The sequence below is a fragment of the Lepidothrix coronata genome, unplaced genomic scaffold, assembly GCF_001604755.1.
Source record: "Lepidothrix coronata isolate B3197 unplaced genomic scaffold, Lepidothrix_coronata-1.0 Scaffold310, whole genome shotgun sequence".
NCBI classification, from domain to species: Eukaryota; Metazoa; Chordata; class Aves; order Passeriformes; family Pipridae; genus Lepidothrix; species Lepidothrix coronata.
Genome location: NW_016690490.1, coordinates 237,889 through 261,312, shown reverse-complemented (window position 1 = coordinate 261,312; position 23,424 = coordinate 237,889). Strand labels below are relative to the sequence as shown.

General features: G+C 39.0%; 1 protein-coding gene across 12 annotated transcripts in view; it reads right to left on the bottom strand.

The window, feature by feature from the left end:
* CEP295 (centrosomal protein 295) overlaps positions 1–22,679 on the bottom strand; it is a 43,308-nt gene extending 20,629 nt beyond the window's left edge. For 5 of the 12 annotated variants that reach the window (XM_017837802.1, XM_017837807.1, XM_017837809.1 and 2 more), the window contains exons 1-14: positions 22,631–22,663; positions 20,848–20,981; positions 20,290–20,490; positions 18,389–18,513; positions 17,410–17,503; positions 11,552–11,659; positions 10,053–10,193; positions 8,761–8,944; positions 6,768–6,959; positions 5,613–5,837; positions 4,283–4,407; positions 2,642–2,854; positions 1,463–1,560; positions 255–1,341 (exon numbers count right to left, since the gene is read on the bottom strand). In XM_017837802.1, the coding sequence (XP_017693291.1) occupies positions 255–1,341; positions 1,463–1,560; positions 2,642–2,854; positions 4,283–4,407; positions 5,613–5,837; positions 6,768–6,959; positions 8,761–8,944; positions 10,053–10,193; positions 11,552–11,659; positions 17,410–17,503; positions 18,389–18,513; positions 20,290–20,490; positions 20,848–20,955 (2,901 nt within the window). In that variant the 5' untranslated portion in view covers positions 20,956–20,981; positions 22,631–22,663. The other 7 variants (XM_017837803.1, XM_017837808.1, XM_017837804.1 and 4 more) reach the window with 7 other exon arrangements.
* Between the last annotated feature and the right edge of the window lie 745 nt (positions 22,680–23,424).

The following is a 23,424-nucleotide window of genomic DNA, read 5'->3' as shown; positions in this document are numbered from 1 at the left end:
TTTCAACAGGCGTTATGTTCAGAGACCAAGCACAGGCATTCATAGTATTTGTCAGACTGAACAAAACTGTGCTCTTGGGGCTTACAGAGAAGAACTACTGATTACAAATCACAAGTCCTAATTAAAATTTTGATTATGGTAAATCACCTAGAACTATCAAGACTCCATGGGATACTTTGCTAATTGCTAGCATTCACTCCTAAGCTTGATCACCTACTGGATGATTCCCCATGTAAAGCATTTATAAAGTTTACCTGCTTGTTCAAAAATTCTTTCAAAGCCTCTTGCTGTCTCTGCATCTGTTCCTTCAATTTATCTTGCTTCTGTAAAAGTACTTGTTCTTGCATTTTCTGTCTAGAAAGAAGAGCTTCTCTTTGTGCATCTAGCTTCTCTTGCAAGTCTTTCAAATACTTTTGCTGAGCTTGGATGCTTTCTGATGAGGCCAACACTCTGTCCCTTAAATTCAATATACTAGAGTAATTTAACAAAGATGCATCTCCCGATTTTGATATCAAGAATTCCTCAACACTCTGGGCTTTAGATTCGTCATGTGCTAAAGTCATGGGTTGAGAAAGACTGAAGGGTTGTTCAGGGCTTGTTTTGCTGGTGCTCTCTACAGATCCCTGCTGATAGGCCAAAGAATCAACTGAGGCTGTCTGAACTACACAAGATCCCTTTGCTGCTGGTATGAGGGGTATCTTAAGTGGAGGCTCTTTTCCAGCTTCTATCTCTGTTTGATGATAAGGTATCTTTTGAGAAGACTCTTTTAAGTGTACTGTTTCTGGAGACTCCAAGGAACCTTCTGCAGGCAACAAAAATCTAACGTGTTGTTGTCGGTGTGCTTCTAGTTGTGTTCTGATTGCACTGACATCTTTTGTGACTGACTCTGGAGGCAACTGGAACTGAGATGGTTCTGTGATGTGATTACTGGAGGTTTTGAACATTCCCACTTGTTCCTGCGAAGGACAGTAACACGGCAAGTGAAACTCTCTGTGCTTCAATTTTGATGCTTCTGGAAACTGCACAGGTTTGCCAGGACAAATATTATGTGTTTGCTCTTCTTGTTTCCGTGAAGATGGTTTTTCCAACACATGCAATGTTCCTGAAAGTGCTGGTAATGACCGCGCATATTCTTGGGCATTAACTTGTTCCAATGCCTGGTACTGTGTTGGCGGCACTCTTTGCCTCTGTAGGAGTGGTTCTGAGACAGGCTTTAAATTAATTGATTTTGTTTCCATTGAGCTCGAAGGTGTTGCAGAAGGAGACAAGTATCTGTGCTTCAGTGTATTCTGATACTCCTGTAGCTGCTTTCTAGCTGCTTCAATAGTCTGTTTGTGCAGCCTCAATAGAAAGACAACATGAATCTTTTCAGAGTGATGTAAAAAGAAACATCAATTTCAATAATTAAAGAAATTCAAATTACTTTGAAACAGGCTTACATTTCATAATGGCATTTATTTACCTATTTTGCTGTAGGAGACGTTGTTGAAAGTTACGAACCATCTGTAAATGGCTGTCTTCTCTAGGACTCCTAATTTCTGATACAGTAGTATTTCCAGTCTAATCAAAATAAAGTAATTATAATTTTAATTTAATTTTGCACATACACAACTAACTCACAGAAGTCTATTACAGGAACAACCTTAAGCTGTATGTTCTTTCTCCTAAGTTTACAGAAGCCACTCTGTATCACCACTTGAAATCAGTGAGATTTCAGCCTGAGGCAATGAAACTAAAGGAGTTCCTGGAACAGATGGCCTACAGCTACAGTCTCTCTTGGCAAGTCGAGCATACACCATCAAAGCCAATGGTGCTCGCAGCAACTTAGCTCAGAGATAAATGTATCCAGCAAACTCAGGGAGCAACAATCCAATAGAGCTGCACTGCCAAGGCAATCAGGTTCTCAGAGGAGTACAGGTTGTGCAAATGATTCAAGCTTTTCTATTAAAAAAATTACCTACCTTCAACATCCTCCATAAATTCCTCTCCTATAAGTATCTGCTTGAGATTTAGACAGACAAAAACATACAGATAGACTTTTTTTAGTCCTTTTCTTTCATTACGATTTCTTTTTTCCTTCTTGAAAATGATTATGACTACATGCATAATTATTATGTGACTCTGTTTATATTGTACTAATAGGTATTTTAAACACACACTGTATTACTATGCATAGGTAATACAGTAGTCAAAGAATCATAAAATATCCTGAGTGGAAGGGACCCACAAGGTCAGCAAAGTCCAGCTTCTGGCCCTGCACAGGATAGACAGCCCCAAGAGTCACACCATGTACCTGAGAGCATTGTCCAAACGCTTCTTAACTGTCAGGCTTGGTGCTCTGACCACTTGTCTGGGGAGCCTGTTCCAGCCCAACCACCCTCTGGGTGAAGAACATTTTTCATACTATATAACCTAAACCTCCCCTGACACAGATTCATGCCATTCCCTCAGATCCAGTGATACTATGTGAAATACAAGCCTCTAGGTTAGAAAAAGAAGCTTTAATATATACAAATTTCTGTTACAGCCTAAGAAATAAAAACTCTCTTAGCTGATACAATTTAAAATTGGCAAATAGCATTCTTAATTTTTATTACAATAATAATTAAAAACCTACAAACAATTTTCTACAACTCTTCACCTTATGTTCCACTTGGTTTTGCTGATCTGTAGAAGGGAGACTGTGGCTTTGTACCAGCTGACCTTGCTCTTCCTCTTCTTTTTTTTTCCTAGCCTCCTCCAAGCAGGATTGCATTTGGATCTTCAGAAAATCAGCCTCCAGGCGTGCTTTCTCTTCTTCTATTTGTTTAAGCAAGGCCAGCTGCTCCTGTTTCTGTTGCTCTATTTTCTCATGCTATTGAAAAGAAAAACGAGGGTGAATCTCTAGAACAGAATGACAAAGAAATCAGACCCCTCATACACATCATCACGCACAACTTTGTTCCAAATTACAACAGAAATCCTATTGCTTGTGAAAGGCATTTCCAAATTGCAAGAGGCCTTTAAAAGTAGTTCCAAAGTTTACAAGAATTATTTTATTTTACTGGCTCAATATTTTTAACGGTCCCTGAATCCTCAAATTAACAGAATGGATAAAATCAGAATCTAACCATTCAAGATACATTATGATTTTCAGAGACTACAAAAGAAGTCCTTTTCTTAAATTGACTTCAGAAATTTATTTTGCATTGTACAGAGCTTTTCATCACATTTAAGTGTGTTAACTCAAGCCTTACAAAACTTCTGAAATAGCTTTGAGAGCACTCCATAAACCTCTGAAGTAGTTTGTTTATTTTGAATATTATTTATTCTCTCTCCATGTACCTATCAGCTACAATTCACTTAGATCCACGCAGAGCAACAGCATATATGCTTTTAGAGTGGAAGCAAAGAAAAATTTCAAAGCACTGGCAAAGATGAAACGGACAACAGCCTTTAACGAGCCAGTCTGAACAGGGACATCAGGAAGAGGAATGCGGGAAAAAGCTGGACCTGAGAACAGTTAATGTGGACACATTAAGATACCTGATCAGGTGCAAAGGGGGAGCAAATGAATGTTAAAGAAAGTAGCCAGTTTCATAGAGGATTTGCGGTTGTGTTTTTTTTCCAAAATATTACTATTTTGTCAAATTTTCATTTCCTTTACTTCTGAACTTAAAACTCTACAATTTAACTCTGCACTAAGACCTAAATTTCAACTTTTAATTGATAAACAACCATATAGTGGCTGGCAGGTCTCTACGGGTACAACAAAAATGAAAATATGATACATATAATGAAATAGTACCCTAAGTTATTATTTTCTAAATATAATACATGTATCGTTTCCAGAGACACAAAAAGCTTTCTGCATTTGTCTCCTAGTTAATTTTTAAAAAAATGACTCAAGGTTTGTATGTTTTTCCTGCTAGTATAAACACAATCCCTTAGACTTTCCTGCAGTATTACACAGAGTTAGTAAAGTTTTGAGTTGTGTATTGTTGACTATATCCTCCCTTTATAAAGCAAAGGTATTAATGTACAATTGGGATTCTCAATTAACCACAAGGTTACATATCTTGCCTATAGGACTTGCTAGATTTTAAGAAACTGGGGTTTTCCACTCTATTCTAAATTCCAGCTACAGCTTCGTAATTTTTAAAAAGTATAGCAAAAGTTACAGTAAAATTTTAACTGTTAAAAGCAGCTATCACTGCTGTATAACCTGAAGCATTTGAAAGTCTCCTGTAAATCATGTTTTTTACACTATAGCTGAGATAGTAATAGGTACAGACACACTTACCCACTTCTGTCTCTCCTCTTCCATTCTAATTTTAGCTTCCTCTTCCATTCTGATTTTAGCTGCTTGTTCTTGAGGATGGGTTAGAACCGAATTTTCATCTGCAACTATATTTTCCAACATAGAGTCTAAAATACACGTTATTTAACTGTAATGGCAGTCAGAAAGAGCCTTGGATCTTCTTTACATCTTGCTTCACAGTTATCCAATATCTCTAAACAAAATGCTTAAGCTGCTCTTAAAAATATCTCCATCCCACTACTCTGCCTGTCTCCATAAGTTCGAAAATCAGGTTTTTATATTATTTAAGTCTTTAATGGCTCTTTATCACGTGTCTTTCTTGAATATACAGTAATGGCCCACCTACAGTGGGACTGGAGATGACTTCTAACAGATTACTTGGGAGCCCAGGTAGCAAGATCATCCTGAAGAATCAAAAGCACACATTAACCTCTTAGATCAGAGAGGGTCTAAAACTGGCACTCTCAGGGCAAATTATCTAACACTTGGTTATCGCACAAAAAGCAAGTCTTAATCCTGTATTATTCGCTTCAAATAGCAGCACACTTTCCCCTAAGGCATGTTTTCACTCATGCTGCACCCTCCAATCCCCAAGTGTTATGCTGGCATATCCATGTACATGATTGAACTAAATTTCTCTAGAGTGTTTTACAAAACAAGCACCCTACAAGAGCAAAAAGACAAAAAAAACTTGCCACAACTTGATCACTTCAGAAATCCCACATGGCATACAAGATCACCAATCTCTGCACTAGCCTAACCAGAAGAGCACAAAGGATAAAAATGGGAAGTAACTCCAAGATGATTTGGCTGCCAAACAAATTGGAATGTCTAATTGCTATAAATTCCAATTTTACAAAAAGCCATTTCAGAATGGTGCCTAGAAGCAGAAAAAACCCACACACATCAGCTCATGCTTATCTAGTGCATTTCTAGCTGTGACTCTCTCCAAAGAATCTGGCTTTTTTAGTTCAACAGGTATAGAGCTTCAATGCCCAGTTTTGCACTTAGAATCCTATTCCTGGAGGCAAGCACCTATTAAAGCAGGGCAACACCAAGTATGACAACAATTTGGGTGAGACTTAAAAGACAGAAAGGTATTTTGGACATTTGTTCTCCACAAGGTCTTAAAGGGCAAGTTGGACATAAGACCAAAAACCAAAACCTCTCCTATTTGTGGTTTCAACAAATCCACAATGCTTTGTGGGCACAGATAAGAAAACTGTACTTTCAGTCAACATGCCAAAACACTAACACTGAAAGTGCATTAAACAGTTTTGTCACAGTCCCCCCTTAAGTATGTACTACGTACCTTTGGCTTTACATACTGTATTTTTCTGTTGCTCACTGTCAAGTTCTAAATCACATAGTGGTCTCTCTTCGCTAGCAATTGTGCCTGATTCAATAGTCTCAAATTCACTTTGACTCTCTTTCTCACATTTTGATGTCCACTCTTCTTTTTGGCTTCTAATCTTGTTCAGCAATTTCTTTAAAGCACGTTTTGACCGAGGTTGGCAAGTTTTTGCCTCTTCTTGATCTATAAAGAAAATATACTATTAAGAGTTTTAGGTCATGAATATTTTCATAAAAAACCAAACGTTTTTCTATCGCTTACACAGTGGGACAAATAGTTCAGGTATATTTTTAAAAGCTTAACAATGTTTTCTCTTACCTGCAAGAGGGAAGCAGTAATTTGTCTTTGCAAGCTATAAAAAGAAAGGCTAAGCCAGTTGCAGTGTTTCACAGTCAGACTATTGCAGAAACAAGCAGTAGTATTTCCCCACCTGCCTTCATGTTCCTGCCTTCTCCTTTGTAGTAGCACTGGCAACACAATGCACCACAGACCATAAACCATAAACCAGACTGTGCCAACAAAGGGATATGGCAAAAACGCTTGGCCAAGCAGCAAAGTTCAGTAACACACTTCTTGTTCACATCACATTACTCTGCACATGCCACAAGCAAACAGTACACACACGTGCATCTCTTGCAGCCTACTCACAATATGGAGCAACTCAATCACAAACCTGAACATAAAGGACATACAATAAGTAGACTTTCAAACAAAGTCAAGCTTAAACTCTGAAATATTTCAAAACACAAAATGGAAAATAGTTATTTAAATTCATACACCAGAATCATTCCATAATTTATACTAACTATATCAGAATAATTATGGCTACTAACAGTGTAGTTCTTAAAACAATTAAAAATTATTGTTAGTATACTAACAAATTGACATATATTAGAAAAAGAAGTCACATTTTCATTTTTAAATTCATAATCATTAGGGTATTATCATCCATGATAAACATCATAAACCACTTGATACTGAAGTATTTCAGACACAGTAAGAAATTTTACTACTTAAGACATTTTAGTTAATACTCTTATTTATTTGATATATTGAACTAAATCTCTTCTAATATAAGAAGTTTAATTTAAATATGAAGTTTAGAAGTTTTACTTTCTGATTCACTAGGGACCTCCTCTTCTATTACATGTTCTGATTCTAGTTGAATATCACAAGCAGGCTCTGGTTGACTGTGACAAGCAGATTCTTGCTCCAAAGAGATATCAAGATCATTATCTTGAACTCTGTCAGAAGGGACTGGCAAAGGTTGTGGTTCAAAATGCAAAATCAGGTCTCCTTTCATGTCTAATTAAAAGAACACAAAGACACAGAATGATCAACTGGAATACAAAGCAAACAAGACTGCAACACTACACTCACATACAAATCCCCAAGAAGTTCAAATATCATTATCTTGTTTCGCAACAGATTTAATCCACCTTTTTTTTGTTCCCAAAAGTAGAAGATTCAAAACTGTATAGATCATTAGCCATCTATTCATTCAGAAACTCCATAGGGGTTTCCACTGGAATATGCAGTCTTTCAAAATAAAAGTTGATGTGATAAAGGCTCATCTTTACACAAAAAACAGCTCACAGGAACAATTACACAGGATCCCAGTATCTTTATCAAGGAAAAGACACATCCTGACCTATCTGCTCACAAAGCTGCCACTGGAGAGTTATCAGATGGCCCAGGTGTGAAATCCCAGAAGAATACACAACAGAAATTCTGCCATGATCACCTTACCAATTAAAGGTGCTACTGCCTACAAGGGATGTGGGATACATGGGAAGATCACCTCAGGATTGTATGCTTATACATACTTAGAGGAGGAACTAAAGGCAGGGAAAAGAAAGGATCAAGTTAGTCTGGGGAAGAAGAAATGTGTGAAAAATACAAGAATAAGGAGACAAAATGGGACAGTCAGTGCACCTGTCTGGTCATGCACCATGCCTGACAGTCTGTCCTGTCTTCTCCATAAATTCCACTTCTGGCTGTTATCCTGGGTGAGGAACCCTGTATTTTGTATGCATGTGTGTGCACAGAAGTGTAAAGGCCAGCAACTGGAGTGGGGACCGAAAGTCACAGGCACACCTGCATCTAGAGCACTGCTAAATGCAGAGGCCATAATGAGGGAATGTTATGTAGGTATGAGTATCAGCATGTAGTGACTAGCAAATCACTAGCCAGACTAGCCAGCAAGAATCCTAAGAGGCTTACGAGCTACGTATGGAGCACCCGTAAGACTGGGCTGGATATTGGAGAGGCCAGGAGATCTAGGAGTTGGCAAATGGAAGGATCAGGAGATCCAAGCATTCAAGCCAGCAACCAGGGAGACTGTGGGATCCTAAGAAACCTGTCAGCAGGTTTGTGTGCATCTCCGAGACAAGATGATCCAGGGTCAGCTACTGGGTAGACCGAGTTTTCACTGTCAGTTCCCACAGGGATTCATAGCATGTGCATGTCTGTGCATATGTTCACATGCTCAGCTGGGCCTGTGCAGCAACAACTGGAGTGGAGCAGCAGACCCTGCGGATTCACATCCCCAGGAGCTGGCAACTTGGGAGAGTAAGGATCAAGGGCCAGCTGCTAGGTAGAGCGAGTGTCCAAAGCTACTCACTGAGTGATCCACAGCACGTATTTGAGCATGTGTGCATTTGAGTGCGTACATGGATATGAGAGGTAACTGGAAGGCTACAGGGTCCAGGATGAAGTACTGGATAGACTGGGTGTCTATCCAGTTACTGTTACTGGAGTATCCGTAGTGTGGTAGACAGAGATCTGGGATGCAGAGGACAATTACTAGATATACTGAATGTTTAAGACTAAGTGCTAGAGGGATCCATATCACATACATCCCACTAACAGTCTTTCATCCTGATCAACCAGAGCAGTAAACAGAAAGAGGGCATTCGTGCTGTTCGTGTTTAATGTGAATGCTGTGTTATCTATGCCGGCCTGCGTGTACTGAAAGCCTGTTTGTGTGTGTACCTACTGTAACGCACACGCTGCCTTGCTACCAGCTGGACCTTGGAACAGGTAGCTGCAGCAGTCTCTCCTCTACTGGGTTACCAGACTCAGCAATCTTCAACAAATTACTTACTCCTGTCTTCACTGTACATTTCTTCAAATGCAGACTCCAGTTCTCTCTGCCATTCTGCTTTTACTTCCAGGCGTTTGTATGCTGGCACTAAAAGCTGAGGTGGCATCTGTGCAACAACCTGCCTTCTGCGCATCCGATCCATACTCTGCATTTGCTCCAGTTCTTCCAGTAGCCTTTCCCTGTCCTTCAAGTATAAAGAAGGGATAACATAAACCTTTAGTGTTCACATTCAGACAGTCATATATCAGGACTGACAAAATGCATCCCTTTGGTTACCATGATGTCTGTTTAATCCTTAATGTTCAAAGTTAATCTTATTCTAGGGAGAAAATGCTTCCTCAGGAAAAGGCTGTATCTGACCTTTAGACACAGGAGTCATCAATACCTAGAATATCTAATGTTAAATAAAGGATCAGACTGTATGCTTGTAGGCCAACTTTCCTCAACAAAATTAAATCTTCTACTTTACAAAGTAAACAAATACTTCTCTTGGCAAGTTACTTTTGTTAGTATATACTTCAGCAATTCCTACTTTTTAAGATGTGAACTAAGTACTCTTTGGCATGCTATGATTATATATGAGACCTTTTAAAAAAAAAAGTTGAAGTTTGGTGGGTTTTTGTTTTGGCTTTTTTTTTTTTTAACTTCAGGAGCATCATTAATATTTCCATAGTTCCCCATTTTAGTTTGGTTACTCATTCAAGGCCAATCATATTTCAGCTGATAAAACAGGAAGCTTTTGCTATTTCTAGCCACCAAAAACACATGTGAAGGTAACAGACAACTTTTGAGTGTAGTTTTCAGTACAAAGACCTTTACCAATAGTTCAGGTTTTCCTTCTTAAAGGAAACAATTTCAACATTTCTAGACTTGCATGTTAACTGAACTTCAGTCTTTAACTAAAAACTTTGAAAAGTTTTTAAAAAATAAAAAAGCCTGTTACTGCCTTAATAATAAACTATTTCCCCCCTGAAGTACAGAATAACTAACTCCAACTAAAGTTGATGTAGAAAAGTAGAACTCATCACCTATTAAGAAAGTTTAGCTTGATTATTACCTATTGGTTAATAGCTGGTCAAACATTCAGATAACAAAAATTACAGTTCTTTCATTCTCACTCCTTCCAGATGCCAAAAGAAGCAAACAGTATTTGCTTTTTTTTTCTAAGACATTCTGCGAACTTCATTTAGTCCTTTAATTTTCCTCCTGTAAATGTATTCCTTTATTACACCTACATACAACGTAACAGTGGTCATTTTGACATTAAAAACAGGCATAACTACTTTGCCTACCTTGGCCAAGTGGACCTTCTTCAAGGCATGACTTCCTCTGAGATGTGCCTTTTCAAGCTGCTCTCTTCTCTCCCTCTCTGCTTCCCTATGTAGTTCCTCCAAACGTTTCCCTTCTTCTTCAGCAGCTAAATGAGCATCTGGCTGGCAGTCAATCAATAGTTTAGTCCACGAAGTTCTTTGATAGTTTAAAGCATATGTAACAATAAATAAATGAATAATTCCGCAGCAAAAGCACTTTATAAAAGACATACAATGCCATATAAACACCCTTGAATGTTTATAACCCTCAGTTGAAAGCAGGACCAAATCAATTTTTTACCTTTGGAAAAGAAATGTGTATTTCTATATTTCATAAGTTTAGGTGTCCAACTGTTCCAGTTTCAAGCTATACTGGGGACGACCATTTGCACAATTTACTTGTTATAGTAGAGTGGTTATTTTTCCTACATGGTAAATATAAATAATACATGGTAAAATGAATAATACAGTCGATAACACAGACTGAGTACTTCTACCCTCACGGTTTTATTTTAAAAAAGGGGAAAAAAAATCCAGAAGCATTTTCAAACTCTTTTAGGAAACCAGAAACAATCTGCAATTTTGAAAGGAGGAAAATCTTACCAACATGAAAATTAAAAAATACTTAAGGAAAAAAAGATCATACCATGTAAGCAAGGCTAAAAAATTACCACTTTGGAATTTTTCATGACAAAGCTGAGCAATATACAGTATCCCCTGCTATTGTTTAGATCTACTCCTTCAAATATCAAGAAAACCTAAAAGTTTATGAATTAAAAATTCACGAATGCACTGAAAAATAAAAAAAAAAATTTGAGACCTTTTCTAGTCTAAAACAGGCTGATCCAGAACAGGAACTTAGAATATGGTCTCGCATTGCTAATAAAACAAATTGTTATTTGGTTTACTTTTCAAAAATCACCTCTAAAAGCTAAGCTCTTGCTCCATCTCTCATTCTTCCAGGTCCTCCCCTTCATCTGATCAGACTTTGGCCTTTGTCTTTCCTATTTGGCAAAAATCTATTCATTGCTCCTTTTCTCCAGATTAGACTTCTACCTTTTAGGCAAGCTGAAACTGTTGACTGCATGAACAGATGAACACAAATACAAGGTAAAACCTGGGAGGACATTGCTAAGAAGAAGGGAAGAAAGAAGAGCAGGGTAATCGCAACTATTAATTCAGCGTAAGCCAAAAATCTTCCAATTTGGATGTTCAAATGTCATGCCAGTCTTGTGAACTCACCTTCTTACAGAGGTCTGTTTATGAGGGAGTGTCAGGTGTGATCCCCCAAGTGACTGAGCACATAACAGGCTTTACAAGTTTGCCCTAAGATTCTGTTTAGTGAATTGCGTAGCGGCTGCTTTATATAACTTCATACCTTTAAACAAGTTCTAGAAAACCAAATAGCTGATATCCAGACATTATGCAATGTAGAGCAACGTATAAGGAAGCCTGTAGCACAAACACTTGGAGTTAATCACCTGCTCTTCGTCCACTTCTCTGTCCACATAAGCTCCAGTAATATGGTAACGTGTAACAGAAAAGTTGCCAGAACCATAGGGCTTCACCAGAGGAACCTTTTTCACTGTCTAGGAAGAAAAGTACAACTACAGCTGTATCACAGAACAGTATCTCTAGCAAAGCAATTAAACAGAAAATACATGATCTGTAAAGTTATATTATTATTAAAAGAAATTCACACCCCCGAATTCTCTCCTGAAAATATTTTTGTTTAAAACTTATACATGTAATAATTAATAAACCACATCAGCACAAGGTAGATATAGAGGGCTTTAACAACTGAGAGCATTTAAAAGTCTTAGGCAAACTCCTCCACACAAACAGACATTCATCAGTGTCACGTTCCAACAGCACTAACTTAAAAGCATTTGAGTTTAATGCACTAAAATCCCACTTACAACACCTGTCACACTCACCTAAGAGCAGGGCAACCACTGATCCACAATATAATTACACCTAACAGCAAAGTAACAGTTCCCAAGTACAGACTTGCTCTAGGAAACACAGAACCATTATGTCCAATTATCAGCTGACCAAAGAGCATTTTCTGTAACTTCACTGCAAAGTGTCAATTGATACAATGCTAAGTTGCTGGTTTTTTTTTAATATTTTGGGTACACATTTCAACTCTTTTCTGAAAGTCTGAACGATGTGTGAGACACTCCCTCTTCTTTGGCTTCAGCCTGATGTTCTCAGTACTTAGGTAGCTAGGTTAGGTATTCTTAGTATTCTGTAGGACCTGTGTTCCAGGGAGAGTTCTGAAGGATGCCGAGATTGAAACCAAAGACCATTGAAAGGTCAACAAAAAACAATATTTATCATCAAGAGGTGGCCAACAAAACGAAAAAACCCAGGAGAGAGGAAGAAGGAGAAAAATAAGCCCTCATTACGACTCCCTCAGTCACCCAGAAGTTGCTTATGAAGTTATCTTACTGACCCCAGAATGCCTAAAACTATCCATACCAGAAGTTGCATCCTTGGAGTGTCGGCAGGCTCATGAGATGGCGGGTGTCCCCACAAAAGGTAACATTGTCCTTTGATGTGAAGCTTACTTCTCCCTCCCAGCATGAGCTATCTGCTTTTTATACAATTAATTGGTGACGTCTACCTGGGCAGGTGTGGCCAGCACCGCCCAACTAGAGGCCTTCAGTCCCTCCCAATATTATGTCAGTGGTACCTCTACTGCGCATGCGTGTGTACTTTGGAATTCCCCCGTGCTTTTGTGCTATACCTCAGGGGGTCTTTTCTAAATGAGTCTAGGGGCTTACTTCATCCTCCTCCTCCTCTTCACTTTCTCCTTCAAATGCCCCTGGAAGGCGGTCAGCCAATAATAAGACACCAATTAACTGTAGCTTGTACCAAACTCTTCCTTCAAGGAGGAAGTTCCCATTTATCAGTGCTTGTTTTCTCATAACTTGGCAGGAAAAAGATAAACTCTCACAGGTGGCTTGGCCAAACACAGACCAAAAGTATCAACATCTAATTAAGCCCTGATACAGACCTGCCATTGTACTTCTTTAACATCCCCTCCATTAATTTTCTCTCAGCTTCCTCTTCCTCAGATTTTTCCCTAAAAGAGATTCTGGTCCACATTAACTAAAACAGCAAGTTTCATAGCCTGAGTGTTTTAAAACTAACATGACTGTAAACAAATGCACATACACAAAGAGCAGCATTAAGTCTCAGGAATATCTTAAACTTATCTCTGCATAAGATTAGGCATACAAATTTTAATATTGATTATCACTTACTATTTTAAAAAGACTATAGAAAGTGAAGTCTTTAAATTAAAATCAAAGAATCACAGAATCATTGAGGTTGGAATGAACCTTGAAGATCATAAAGTCCAACTAGCACTGCCAAGTCCACCAAACCATGTCCCTGAGCACCACAGCTTTTAAGTATCTCCAGGAACTCTACCACTTGCCTGAGCAGCCTCTTACAGTGGTTGACAACTTTTTCTGTAAAGGAATTTTTCCTAATATTCAGTCTAAACTTCCCCTGGTGCAACTTGAGGCTATTTTCTCTTGTCCTGTCACTTGCTACCTGGGGGAAAAACCCAACTCCCACCTGGCTACAACCTCCCTTGAGGTAGTTGTAGAGAGCAAGAAGGTCCCCCTGCGACTCCTTTTCTCTAGGCTAAACACCCCCAGCTCCCTCAGCTGCTCCTCATCAGACTTGTGCTCCAGACCATTCACCAGCTCTGTTGCCCTTCTCTGAACATGCTCCACCACCTCAATGTCTTTCATGGAGTGAGGGGCCCTCAACTGCTGAAACTAGTTTTAGCCTTGACAGCAGAACTTCAGTAACTTATTTTATGGTCCTTAAGTAAATGCATGTTATTCTAGCAGGAAAAAAAATAGTTGCTAACTTTCTTAATCAATAAAAGACATAGAATTTTAGCAGTTCTACATTAAGCAAAACACTTGTAGATACTGATTATAGCTCTGAAAACAGAGAAGTCCCATGCCTAAACCTCATTAGCCAGATCACCACCTGCTCGCCCTGCACTGTGTTACTTTCAGAACGTACAATTAAACCGGTCTTCTGAATTATTTTAAAAATGTAAAATTAACAAATCAATAATTAATAATTACATGTAATCAATCAAATCTTCAGAATTTTATTCAAAAGCTAAGAAGACATGAGAATTATGTTGGAGGCTACAGTTTTCTAGTTAATGTCAAAAGCAACTGAGGCTGAATAAAATACCATACTCTGCATCAAGGTTTTGTAACTCCTCCCTCCTTTCCCCTATCCCCCTACTGCCCCCAAAAAGCAAGGAATCTCATACTTAAATCTGGCAAAACTGGAGCAGCAATGTATCATGAAATGGGGGGGAAAAAAACCAAAATAAAAGCCACAACCCCAACTCTACAAATGCTATGAATACTCCATAAGAGTATAGTGACACTTTTTAGGGTTTATTTTCATTACATAAAAATCTAGTAGATCATATTAAAGAAAAAAGTTTACAAGAACTCTGTGACACTTGTTAATAAAGTGGTATTTACAGTTTAACTTCAGTTAAGTAACTCCTCATTTGGTCTAAATAAATATGGCCTCAATTCCTGAAATCCATCTTTCTGAGAACTAAAATTGTTTATGGCAATAGAGTAAAAATACTTCTTTTGTAACTGGGCAAAGTAACAATAATAGGAGTATCTTCAGTAAGTGTTTCTTATATTCCAAGTAATCATCCAATGAACAGCACGGCCCTAGCTCCATTTTATAAAATTTTAGTCAATTTTCTTGCAACAAAGCATCAGATTATGATTATAGTTATATTCAATAAGCTCCTTATGCAAATTGATTCAAGAAAACAAGTGTGGTTATGCAGATGACCCTGTAATTTGCTGCAATTCACAAAATTTTAGAGTAAAGTTAAGCAATTCAAATTCACTGCCTTTTCAGTAATGCATCTACAAGATAAAGCCCCAGATTTACCTCCCCCAAACTAACAGTCAATATCTTTTGTTTTCTCTCTCTCAAAAGAGAAACAGGAATAAAATTTCTCATCTTTCAATTACTTAACATTTTACCCCATGAAGTACATGGCACCCAACAACTCTTTGAAGAAAACAACTTTATTCTTCACCCTGTGCCCTCCCAGCAACACAAGCCTACCACAAAAGGATTAAAATCCATACAGATACAATAACTAGGAAAAAGGCTCACAGTCAGCCAGTCTTTAAATGAAACAAATTGACACACTGTGATATATTGAAACAGAGCAGCCTCTTTCCTCAACAAAAACTCAAGATGTCTGCAGAATTACTGATTCAATTTGCCCTTATCAGAGCATGAACTTCATAAAAGAAACAAAACCCACACATTGTAGAAAATCCAGATGTTTGCAAACTCTGCTAAAACCAGTTAAAAATCACATTTGTTGAAAAGGCAAGTAAATGACATTTGCTCATAGGTGGAAATGCATTAATTTTTTCACATTGATTTTAGGAAAGGCAGTTATGATTTTGCAATACTTAAACAGAGTACTGACCCAGACCTGTCATCCAACACAATCACAAATTCAATTGTACCAGAACCTGGGGAAACCCTAAAACAAAGTCTAATGCTACCCTTGTGAAAAAAGACTAAAGAACAAGGAGAAAATTCTGTGTTTATAAAACAGAAGCAGAGATGCATTACTGATGTTGCTAGATAAAAAGTATTAAATAGTAACTACCATATCATTTTAGCTGTTACATCATCTACAAATATGGAGGTTATCTGCAGTGACTACCTGTGGGGTTTTTTAAAATAGAATGCAACATAAAACACATCCTAAACTGCAAAAGTTTCTAGAAAGCAATGCTGCAGCACCTCATGCTTTTCCAACAATGCCAAACTGAGCAACAGAAACATCTGAAATGCAGGAAATAAAGACTCAAAGTTTGGATTGATACAGACTTCATCTGCACTACAGCAGATACAACAGGAACAACGCAGAGGAGAACGTTCCTCTACACCTGGAACAATGTAGAGGAAAACAGCAGCATGAAGGAGTGTGTGAATTTACCTGAACTGTATTATACAGGTTCTTATTCCAAATGTTCTAAATTTCAATATTGCATGTACTTAATTCACCAGAAATAACCCCAAACTTTACCACTCCAACACTTGCTTTAATCCTCATTCATATCCAACTTCCATAATATGAAAATCCTTGGACAGACAGTGAGGAGACCTACGGAAAGCAAGTACTGAGGGATGCAAATGAAAGTATACAGATACTCCTTCTAAACATTCTGCAAACTGTGAGTATCAAACCTTAATTGGTTTTTCCAGATACAATACCAACCTCCATCATCCCGCACCCTAACCTGTACATAGTGCTGGATGTTGCTGGGAAAAGTTTTGATAACTTCACTGGCTGTGAGAGGCATAAGTATACTTCAATCCTTTCCTTTCCTTTTCAGTGGTCTGAATATCCCTGAATCCAATGGTCTGAATATCCCTGAACCCAATGGTCTGAAAATCCCTGAACCCAATGGTCTGAAAATCCCTGAACCCAATGGTCTGAAAATCCCTGAACCCAATGGTCTGAAAGGGCACAGCAGCAGACAAGGCAACTTAAACTCTGCATTAATGAAGTTCTGTTATATTAAACTTACTAAAAGTTAACTCCAAAGAAAAATGTATATAATGTTCCTTCTGCAGCACAGATCTGCAGTCCTACAGGAGCTTCTACACCTATGCAGAATCTCTGTAAAATCAAAGCAGTATGATGGAGGTACAAAGTTACCCCTAAAAAGGTTACAGCCTCCTCAATAGCCTTGAGTGCTGGTTTCCTATCAAAATTAAACAGCTTACCCTATATTTAGCATTCCCTACAAGAACCAAAGAAATTGGAGACGAAAAAAACCAACAAAAACCCCGCAGCTAAAAAGGTAGTAATGTCTTTATTACAGAACTAAACCAAAAGCTATTACTGCATCATTGTGACAGAAAGCTGAGGAGGTGTGTACATGCTGAGAAAGATCATTGTAGAGTTAATACCACTGTGGCTACTAAGTGAAAATGAGATAATGAAAAAAGTTTAAAAAGACACGTTAACCACAAAAATAAGATCTCAGATGACAAGAAATAAAAATCACACCTAACAAGAGATCAGAAGTAAAATACCAAAGTCTAGTAGTATGAAGTCTGTTAATACATAATTCATTAGTTCTCTTGTTTTTTGCTGAACCATTCTCCTTACAGTATGCAAATACCAATTTTAGATATCCTGCTGTGAGGAGTCAGACCAGTAAACAAATCATTACATTACATGGTAGCCTGAAATTGTGATCACTATTGCATCACGGATACATACCTCAAAAGGACGTGGTGGAGGGGGTGGTAGGCTTGCAACTTTGGCTGCTCTTTGCCTTTCCACTTCCAGAGCATGTTTCCGCGCATCTGTTCGTCTTCGGGGAAAAAAAACAAACATCCCACCAAAACAAAACAAAACAAACAAACCAAAAAAAAAAAGAAGCAAAATTATTCAAATATTCAAGCAACAGTGAGAGCACTGTACAAAATAAAAAGCAAACCTAAAACCAAACAGATTTCGATGTACCTGCACTGAATGTTTGAGACATAAGGAAAAGCACACTGAAAAGTCAAGAGAACTTACGCTGGAAGGCACCACTAAAAATTAATTTCAAGTAATGCAAAAATGTTAATACACGCAACCTTCTAAAGAACAGTGCAAAATCCCTGTTTTCCACTTCTGCAGGAAGCACCCATGTCACTTCACCAGATTTTAACTGCTCAAATGTAGACAAAATTAACTATTTAATCAACAGGTCTCAACAAAATTAACTATTTAATCAACAGGTCTCAGATCGACTCAAGCACAACTATCCCCAAGAGGACACAGATAATTTTTCATGCCAGCTCAATTTTGGTCCAATCTGCTTAATAAAAAAATCCTAACAAGGAAGACCACGACTAATGCAATAAGTCTTTTTCTTCAAGTGGGTAATTCTTCATCAGGAACTGGCCTGAGAACATTTCACTTCATGTCACTGAACAGCTGTCAGCCAACAAGCTTGACTGAAAATAGCAACACGGGGATGAAAGCTCCCCCACTCATGGAGAGTCTATAAGGCCAGCTTGTATACCAGACATTTTTGTCTTGGTTTTATAGCTACAGTTCTTATCAAAATCCACAAGCATTGTCCATGACCATTAATTCTCTAACCCATAAAATTTCAAGTATGAAAAAGCTCCAAGCATCAAAATTTTTGCCTTTCACCTTGTGACACTGTAAAACGCATTCTTAATAAAACTAAACATCTATTGCATACCGGGCTTGCTCATGAAGAACTTTTTCTTTCTGGCACTTCTGCTCTTTCAGAGCTTTTCTATGTCTCGTCTCTGCTCTTTGTTTCCTTTCTTCTGCTTGCTTTGCCAGAGCTTCTAAGTCAGGTTCCTTAACAATAAAATATTGTAAGCACTTAATACAAGATTTTACTCACTTCCCATACTGTCAGTGTGATATTTCAAATTACGTATTGCTGGTAAGAAGCACAACCTAGAAACGACTTTCTAACTGTATTAGGGTAAAAATAATAACTTTTCTTTTTCTGCCATCTTTATTCTCTTCCTCTCTACCACCAACAGCAGCAAACCTGCCACATTCCTCAGCCAATTTAACCAAATATTGATGTAGAAACCACAGCTTCTCTCTGCATCAGTTTGATAAAGAGGATAATATAGATATAGTTACATACATACACAGCTTAGCAAATGCGGACTGTGTAGAAAAAGTGTGTTACTACCTTTCAGTCATTAACTGCAACAGTCATGTATCAACAGAAACATTTCTTTATCATTAGTTCTCCGTTTTTATGACACTGCTTCCACAGTCTTTCAAAAACTCACCCATCCTAGCATTGGAAAGGACTTTACAAAGAAGTTGATTTAAAGACACAGATATGGAAAGGCATAATGCTATTTTACTCGTGTTAAAGATCCTGACCAATTCAGGAAGTAAGCTACTTTGCAAAATTCATGTAAGAAATCCGTGGGACCACTGGCTGACTTCTATAAACCCAGTTCAGAGCCAAATCTATACAAAATTTCTACCCAACAGCCACAATGATCTCTCAAACAGAGCCTACACAAGTTACAGGATTTTAAAGAAAGTGAAACCACTTTATAGGTACAGAATAAAAAGTGACATCATTTTGCAGTCTAGTCAAAGACCTCTGAAGCTCTTACCAAGGCTTTCCATGTCACTTGAGCATTGAAGGGAAAAAATGTTAAGTGTATTATCTTAACCATAGACAAGATATAGGTTAGAGAAAAAGCTAGTATATTACTGCCATAATTGAGACAAGGAGTCACCATATGCAATTTAGTCAAGCACAAACATACACTATAATATATGTATACAACCTAATGCAAAAAAAACAACCTTTAAAGTCTGCATAGCAAAAGCCTTAGCAGATAGGCCTGTAGAGCAGTCTTGTGAAAAGGCATCTGCAAAAAACTACATAACCATTTCTAAAAAGTTTTCATTCTTAAAAAAGTTGTCTGTTTAGGTATTAGGATTCTAAAACTAAGACTATTAAAAAAACAAAACTAAACAGCAATCTTGCAATTTTAAGAACATAAAAAATTCCTCTGACAACATGTGCTGGTTTTGGCAGAGGTATGGGGCTGTGTTTTGGATTTGTTATGAATATAGGGTTGATAACAGTGATGTTTTTGTCATTGCTGAGCAGTGCTTGCACAGAGCCAAGACCTTTTCTGCTTTTTGTACTGCCACACTGGCAAGGAATTTGAGAAGAAACGGAGCTGGGACAGGTTGACACAAACAGACAAAAGGGATATTCCACACTACAGGACATCATTTCAGTATATAAAGTTCGGGGAAGGAGAAGGAAGATGAGGAGAGTTGGAGTGATGGTGTTTGTCTTCCCAAGTCACTGTTACATGTAATGGGGCCCTGCTCTCCTGAAGGTGGCAGAACACCTGCCTGCCCATGGGAAGCAGTGAATTAATTTGTTTTGTTTTACTTTGCCCGCGTGCACAGCTTTTGCTTTCCCAGTTAAACTGTCTTTATCTCAACCTGCAAGTTTTCAACCTTTTTCCCCTTCCAGTTCTCTCCTGTGCCCCACTGGTGGGGGAGTGAGCTATGTGATGCTTGGTTACTGGCTGGGGTTAAACCATAACACAATAATTTAATACTGTATTTACTTACATTCTCCTTGGCCTGTCGGTGACCCTCACCAATTGCTCTTAAGTTTGATAAATACAGTTCTTCCAGGGCTTTCATCTTTTGATCCTGTGCTTTCTGCCATTGAGCTCTCAGTGCCTCCTCTAACTGATGCAATTGTTCTTCTCTCCTCTGCTTTACCTTCTGCCTTATCTGCAAGGCAATATACTTCTGCTGCTCTCTAACCTGTAGAAATAGCATTTATGTTTTGTTAGCAACTCAAAAAACCCCAATACTTTTTGCAGCAAGACTTTCCACAACATAAGTCCACCCTCCTTCCAGTTTTCCATCTCATCTACTGTTCCATTAACCATCTGGCCAGAAAATATTTTACTGACACGTTTTAGTGGTGGACTTGGCAGTGCTGGGTTAATGGTTGGCTTGATGATCTGGAAGGTCTTTCTCAACCTAAGCAATTCCATGATTCTACAATACTACTACCCTGAAATTTAGCTTACATTAAATTATTTTTCAGTTGATTTTTTCTAAATTATTTGTTATAGCATCACATGAAATACAAACCATGGAAAAATACAGACATACTTGTTGTAGCCTCAGTTTTCTTCTTCTTTCATATTCTTCTTTCAGAAGCATGGCTTCTTCATTAGGACTATGCCTCAATTTCCCAGCTGTTGTAACTTTCCTCTTCATCTTTGGATATCATGAATAATCAACTTCTATGAGAACAACACAAAGAAAAACAGAAATTGTGCATAAATTACATAGGTAAACCAGCTATAAAAAACTGGCATTACCATAACGTTGCCAAATCTATCGTGGTATCCAAGTGTGTGAGCTACAACTGTTCACATCTGTTCCAACTCGCAGCTGGACTTGATGATCTTGGAGGTCTTTTCCAACTTTAACAATTCTATGATTCTAATTATAATCAACAACACTGGCACTGTCTTTGTCACAGTCACAAAACGTACTGTTTCTGAGCTATTCTGAGCTATGTACCAAACTCTGCAATAGTATCACATTCTACTTTGTGGACCAGCCATGCACATTTGCAAAGTGAACAGAGAACACCATACCCATTCCTGGGAAGATTTAAAAAACAAACCCACAAACTACTGAAAAGCACACCACACAATAAAGCAGACTGGTCACCTAGGTGATTTGTACTGAAATATTCTCATAGCCCTTGTACAGAGCTTGTTAATGTTTTTGGCTGCAGTCCAAGGTTTTCTGCTTTGAAGACTGTGAAACTCTAACAGTTTGCATGCCAAGCATTTCACTGGAAAGCTGAAATTGTTTACTGACAATTTTTTTATTCAAGCTGTCTTACACAGCCATTTCAAATTCTGTTTCCCTGTAGATTTCACTGTGAAATCAGAATCTGCTGGTTCTGCGGATTGCTTCCATTTTCCCTGCTATTATAATTTTCATCTCCACAAAAATAAAAAAAAAAAGGACTTCTTCATCAGATATGCAGCCTACTCCAAAATTTCACACCCCCTCCCCAATACTTTATTGTATCTTTAAATATTTATAACCCTGAAAATACTCTCACAAAACAAATCAAAGACTTTTGAAAGTCTTTGGTTGTGACAATGACTTTCAAAAGCCACTGTTTAATTCTAAAAAACCAGAAGGTTTTTACTAATGAACAATTCACACCGCTCTAACGATTTAACCAACATGTGACACCTGGAAAAATTTATTTTCAGTATCATGTACCATATTGTATCTATGTCTAAATACACTAAGATAAGTATATATATTTAGATATATATACTAAGATAAGTATATATACTTAGTATATTTAGACATAGATACAATATCACAGATAAAAGAGCAAAACTCTAAAGAAATCAGGTGAGGTGTAAAGCCGAAGTAATTATCCATAAGATACTCTCGGTACAAGGTTATTAAAGCAATGAATCCCAAGCTTGTTACAGCATCAACAGGGACAGAAGTACCATGGCTCCTGCCAGCCCCCCCTCACTCAGCGCCTGAGCCACAAAGCAGAAGTTTATCAATGTAACTAAGGAGCAAGCTAGGTTCTCACACACACACTCCCAAAGAGAGGAAAAACGTAGAGGATGACCAACACGAAGCCGAGATCTAAAACCGAAAGGACAAGAGCCAAAGCAGAGTGCAAACGCCGCGCTCGCCCCGGCTCAGCCGCAGTACAACGCGGGGGACGGAGCATGCGAGAGGCTCGGAGCCTGCTCGGTCACTGGGAGCCTCCGCCGGGGCCGCAGCAGGGTCCACCAGAGCTGAGGGGGCACAGCGCGAAAGGAGGAAAAAGGAGAGCGGCCGCGAGAAGGCGGGAGCGGGCGAGGAGAGTGAGGGAGGGAGCGGAGCCGCGCGCACGTACCCGCCGCCGCCGCCTGGGCCCTCCCGGCCGCCGTGGCACCAACGGCCGCCGCTCCCGCCGCGTGACCCCGAGCCCGCCGCCAGGAGTAAAGGGCGCATGCGCACCTGCCTGCCCCGCCCGCCCCCAGCTACCCGAGCCCCGCCCCCTCCCCCCCGTGGCCAATGGGGTCTCGTGGCGGCGGCGGGGCCGCGCGCGCCGAATATAAAATGGGCGTTATGGGCAAGGGGGCACTTGACCCTTGTCACCTCCCGCTGGTGCAGTTTGTTTCCTGTCAGCCCCTTCCCTGGACAGATGTAAGTCAGGGCAATGCCTCGCTCCCCTAATCGTGCAATCTCAATACGTACGTGAAAGGGTTAGTCACCCCGGCTGTCTCACAGCAGTGCACCAGCAGCCCGCAGTCGGAGTTTCCAAGTGTTCGCATGGGAGGGGCACTGGCTACGCTTGAAGTGCTGAGGGAGCATAATAATACTGAATCCTGCTAGTTCTACCTCACTGATGTTACCTCCGTGTAGCTTCCCTGTTCAGCACTTTTTCGATGCATTGCATCAGTAGAAGGAGTATCATGAATTTATAGAATGGTTTGGGTTGGAAGGTTGGAAGTGGACCTTGAAGATCACCTGTTTCCGACCCTGTTTAGGTCATGGCAGTGCCCCTGGACTTGCAGTGCTGCTCTGCCCATCTTCTAGGCTTGCATATGACTTCTACAATCAGCAGATCTTTGCTGCTGTGTCAACCTCGTAACTAGTGCTGATATTTCCATTATATAACTAAGTCTGCTCCCTGTAAGTATGATG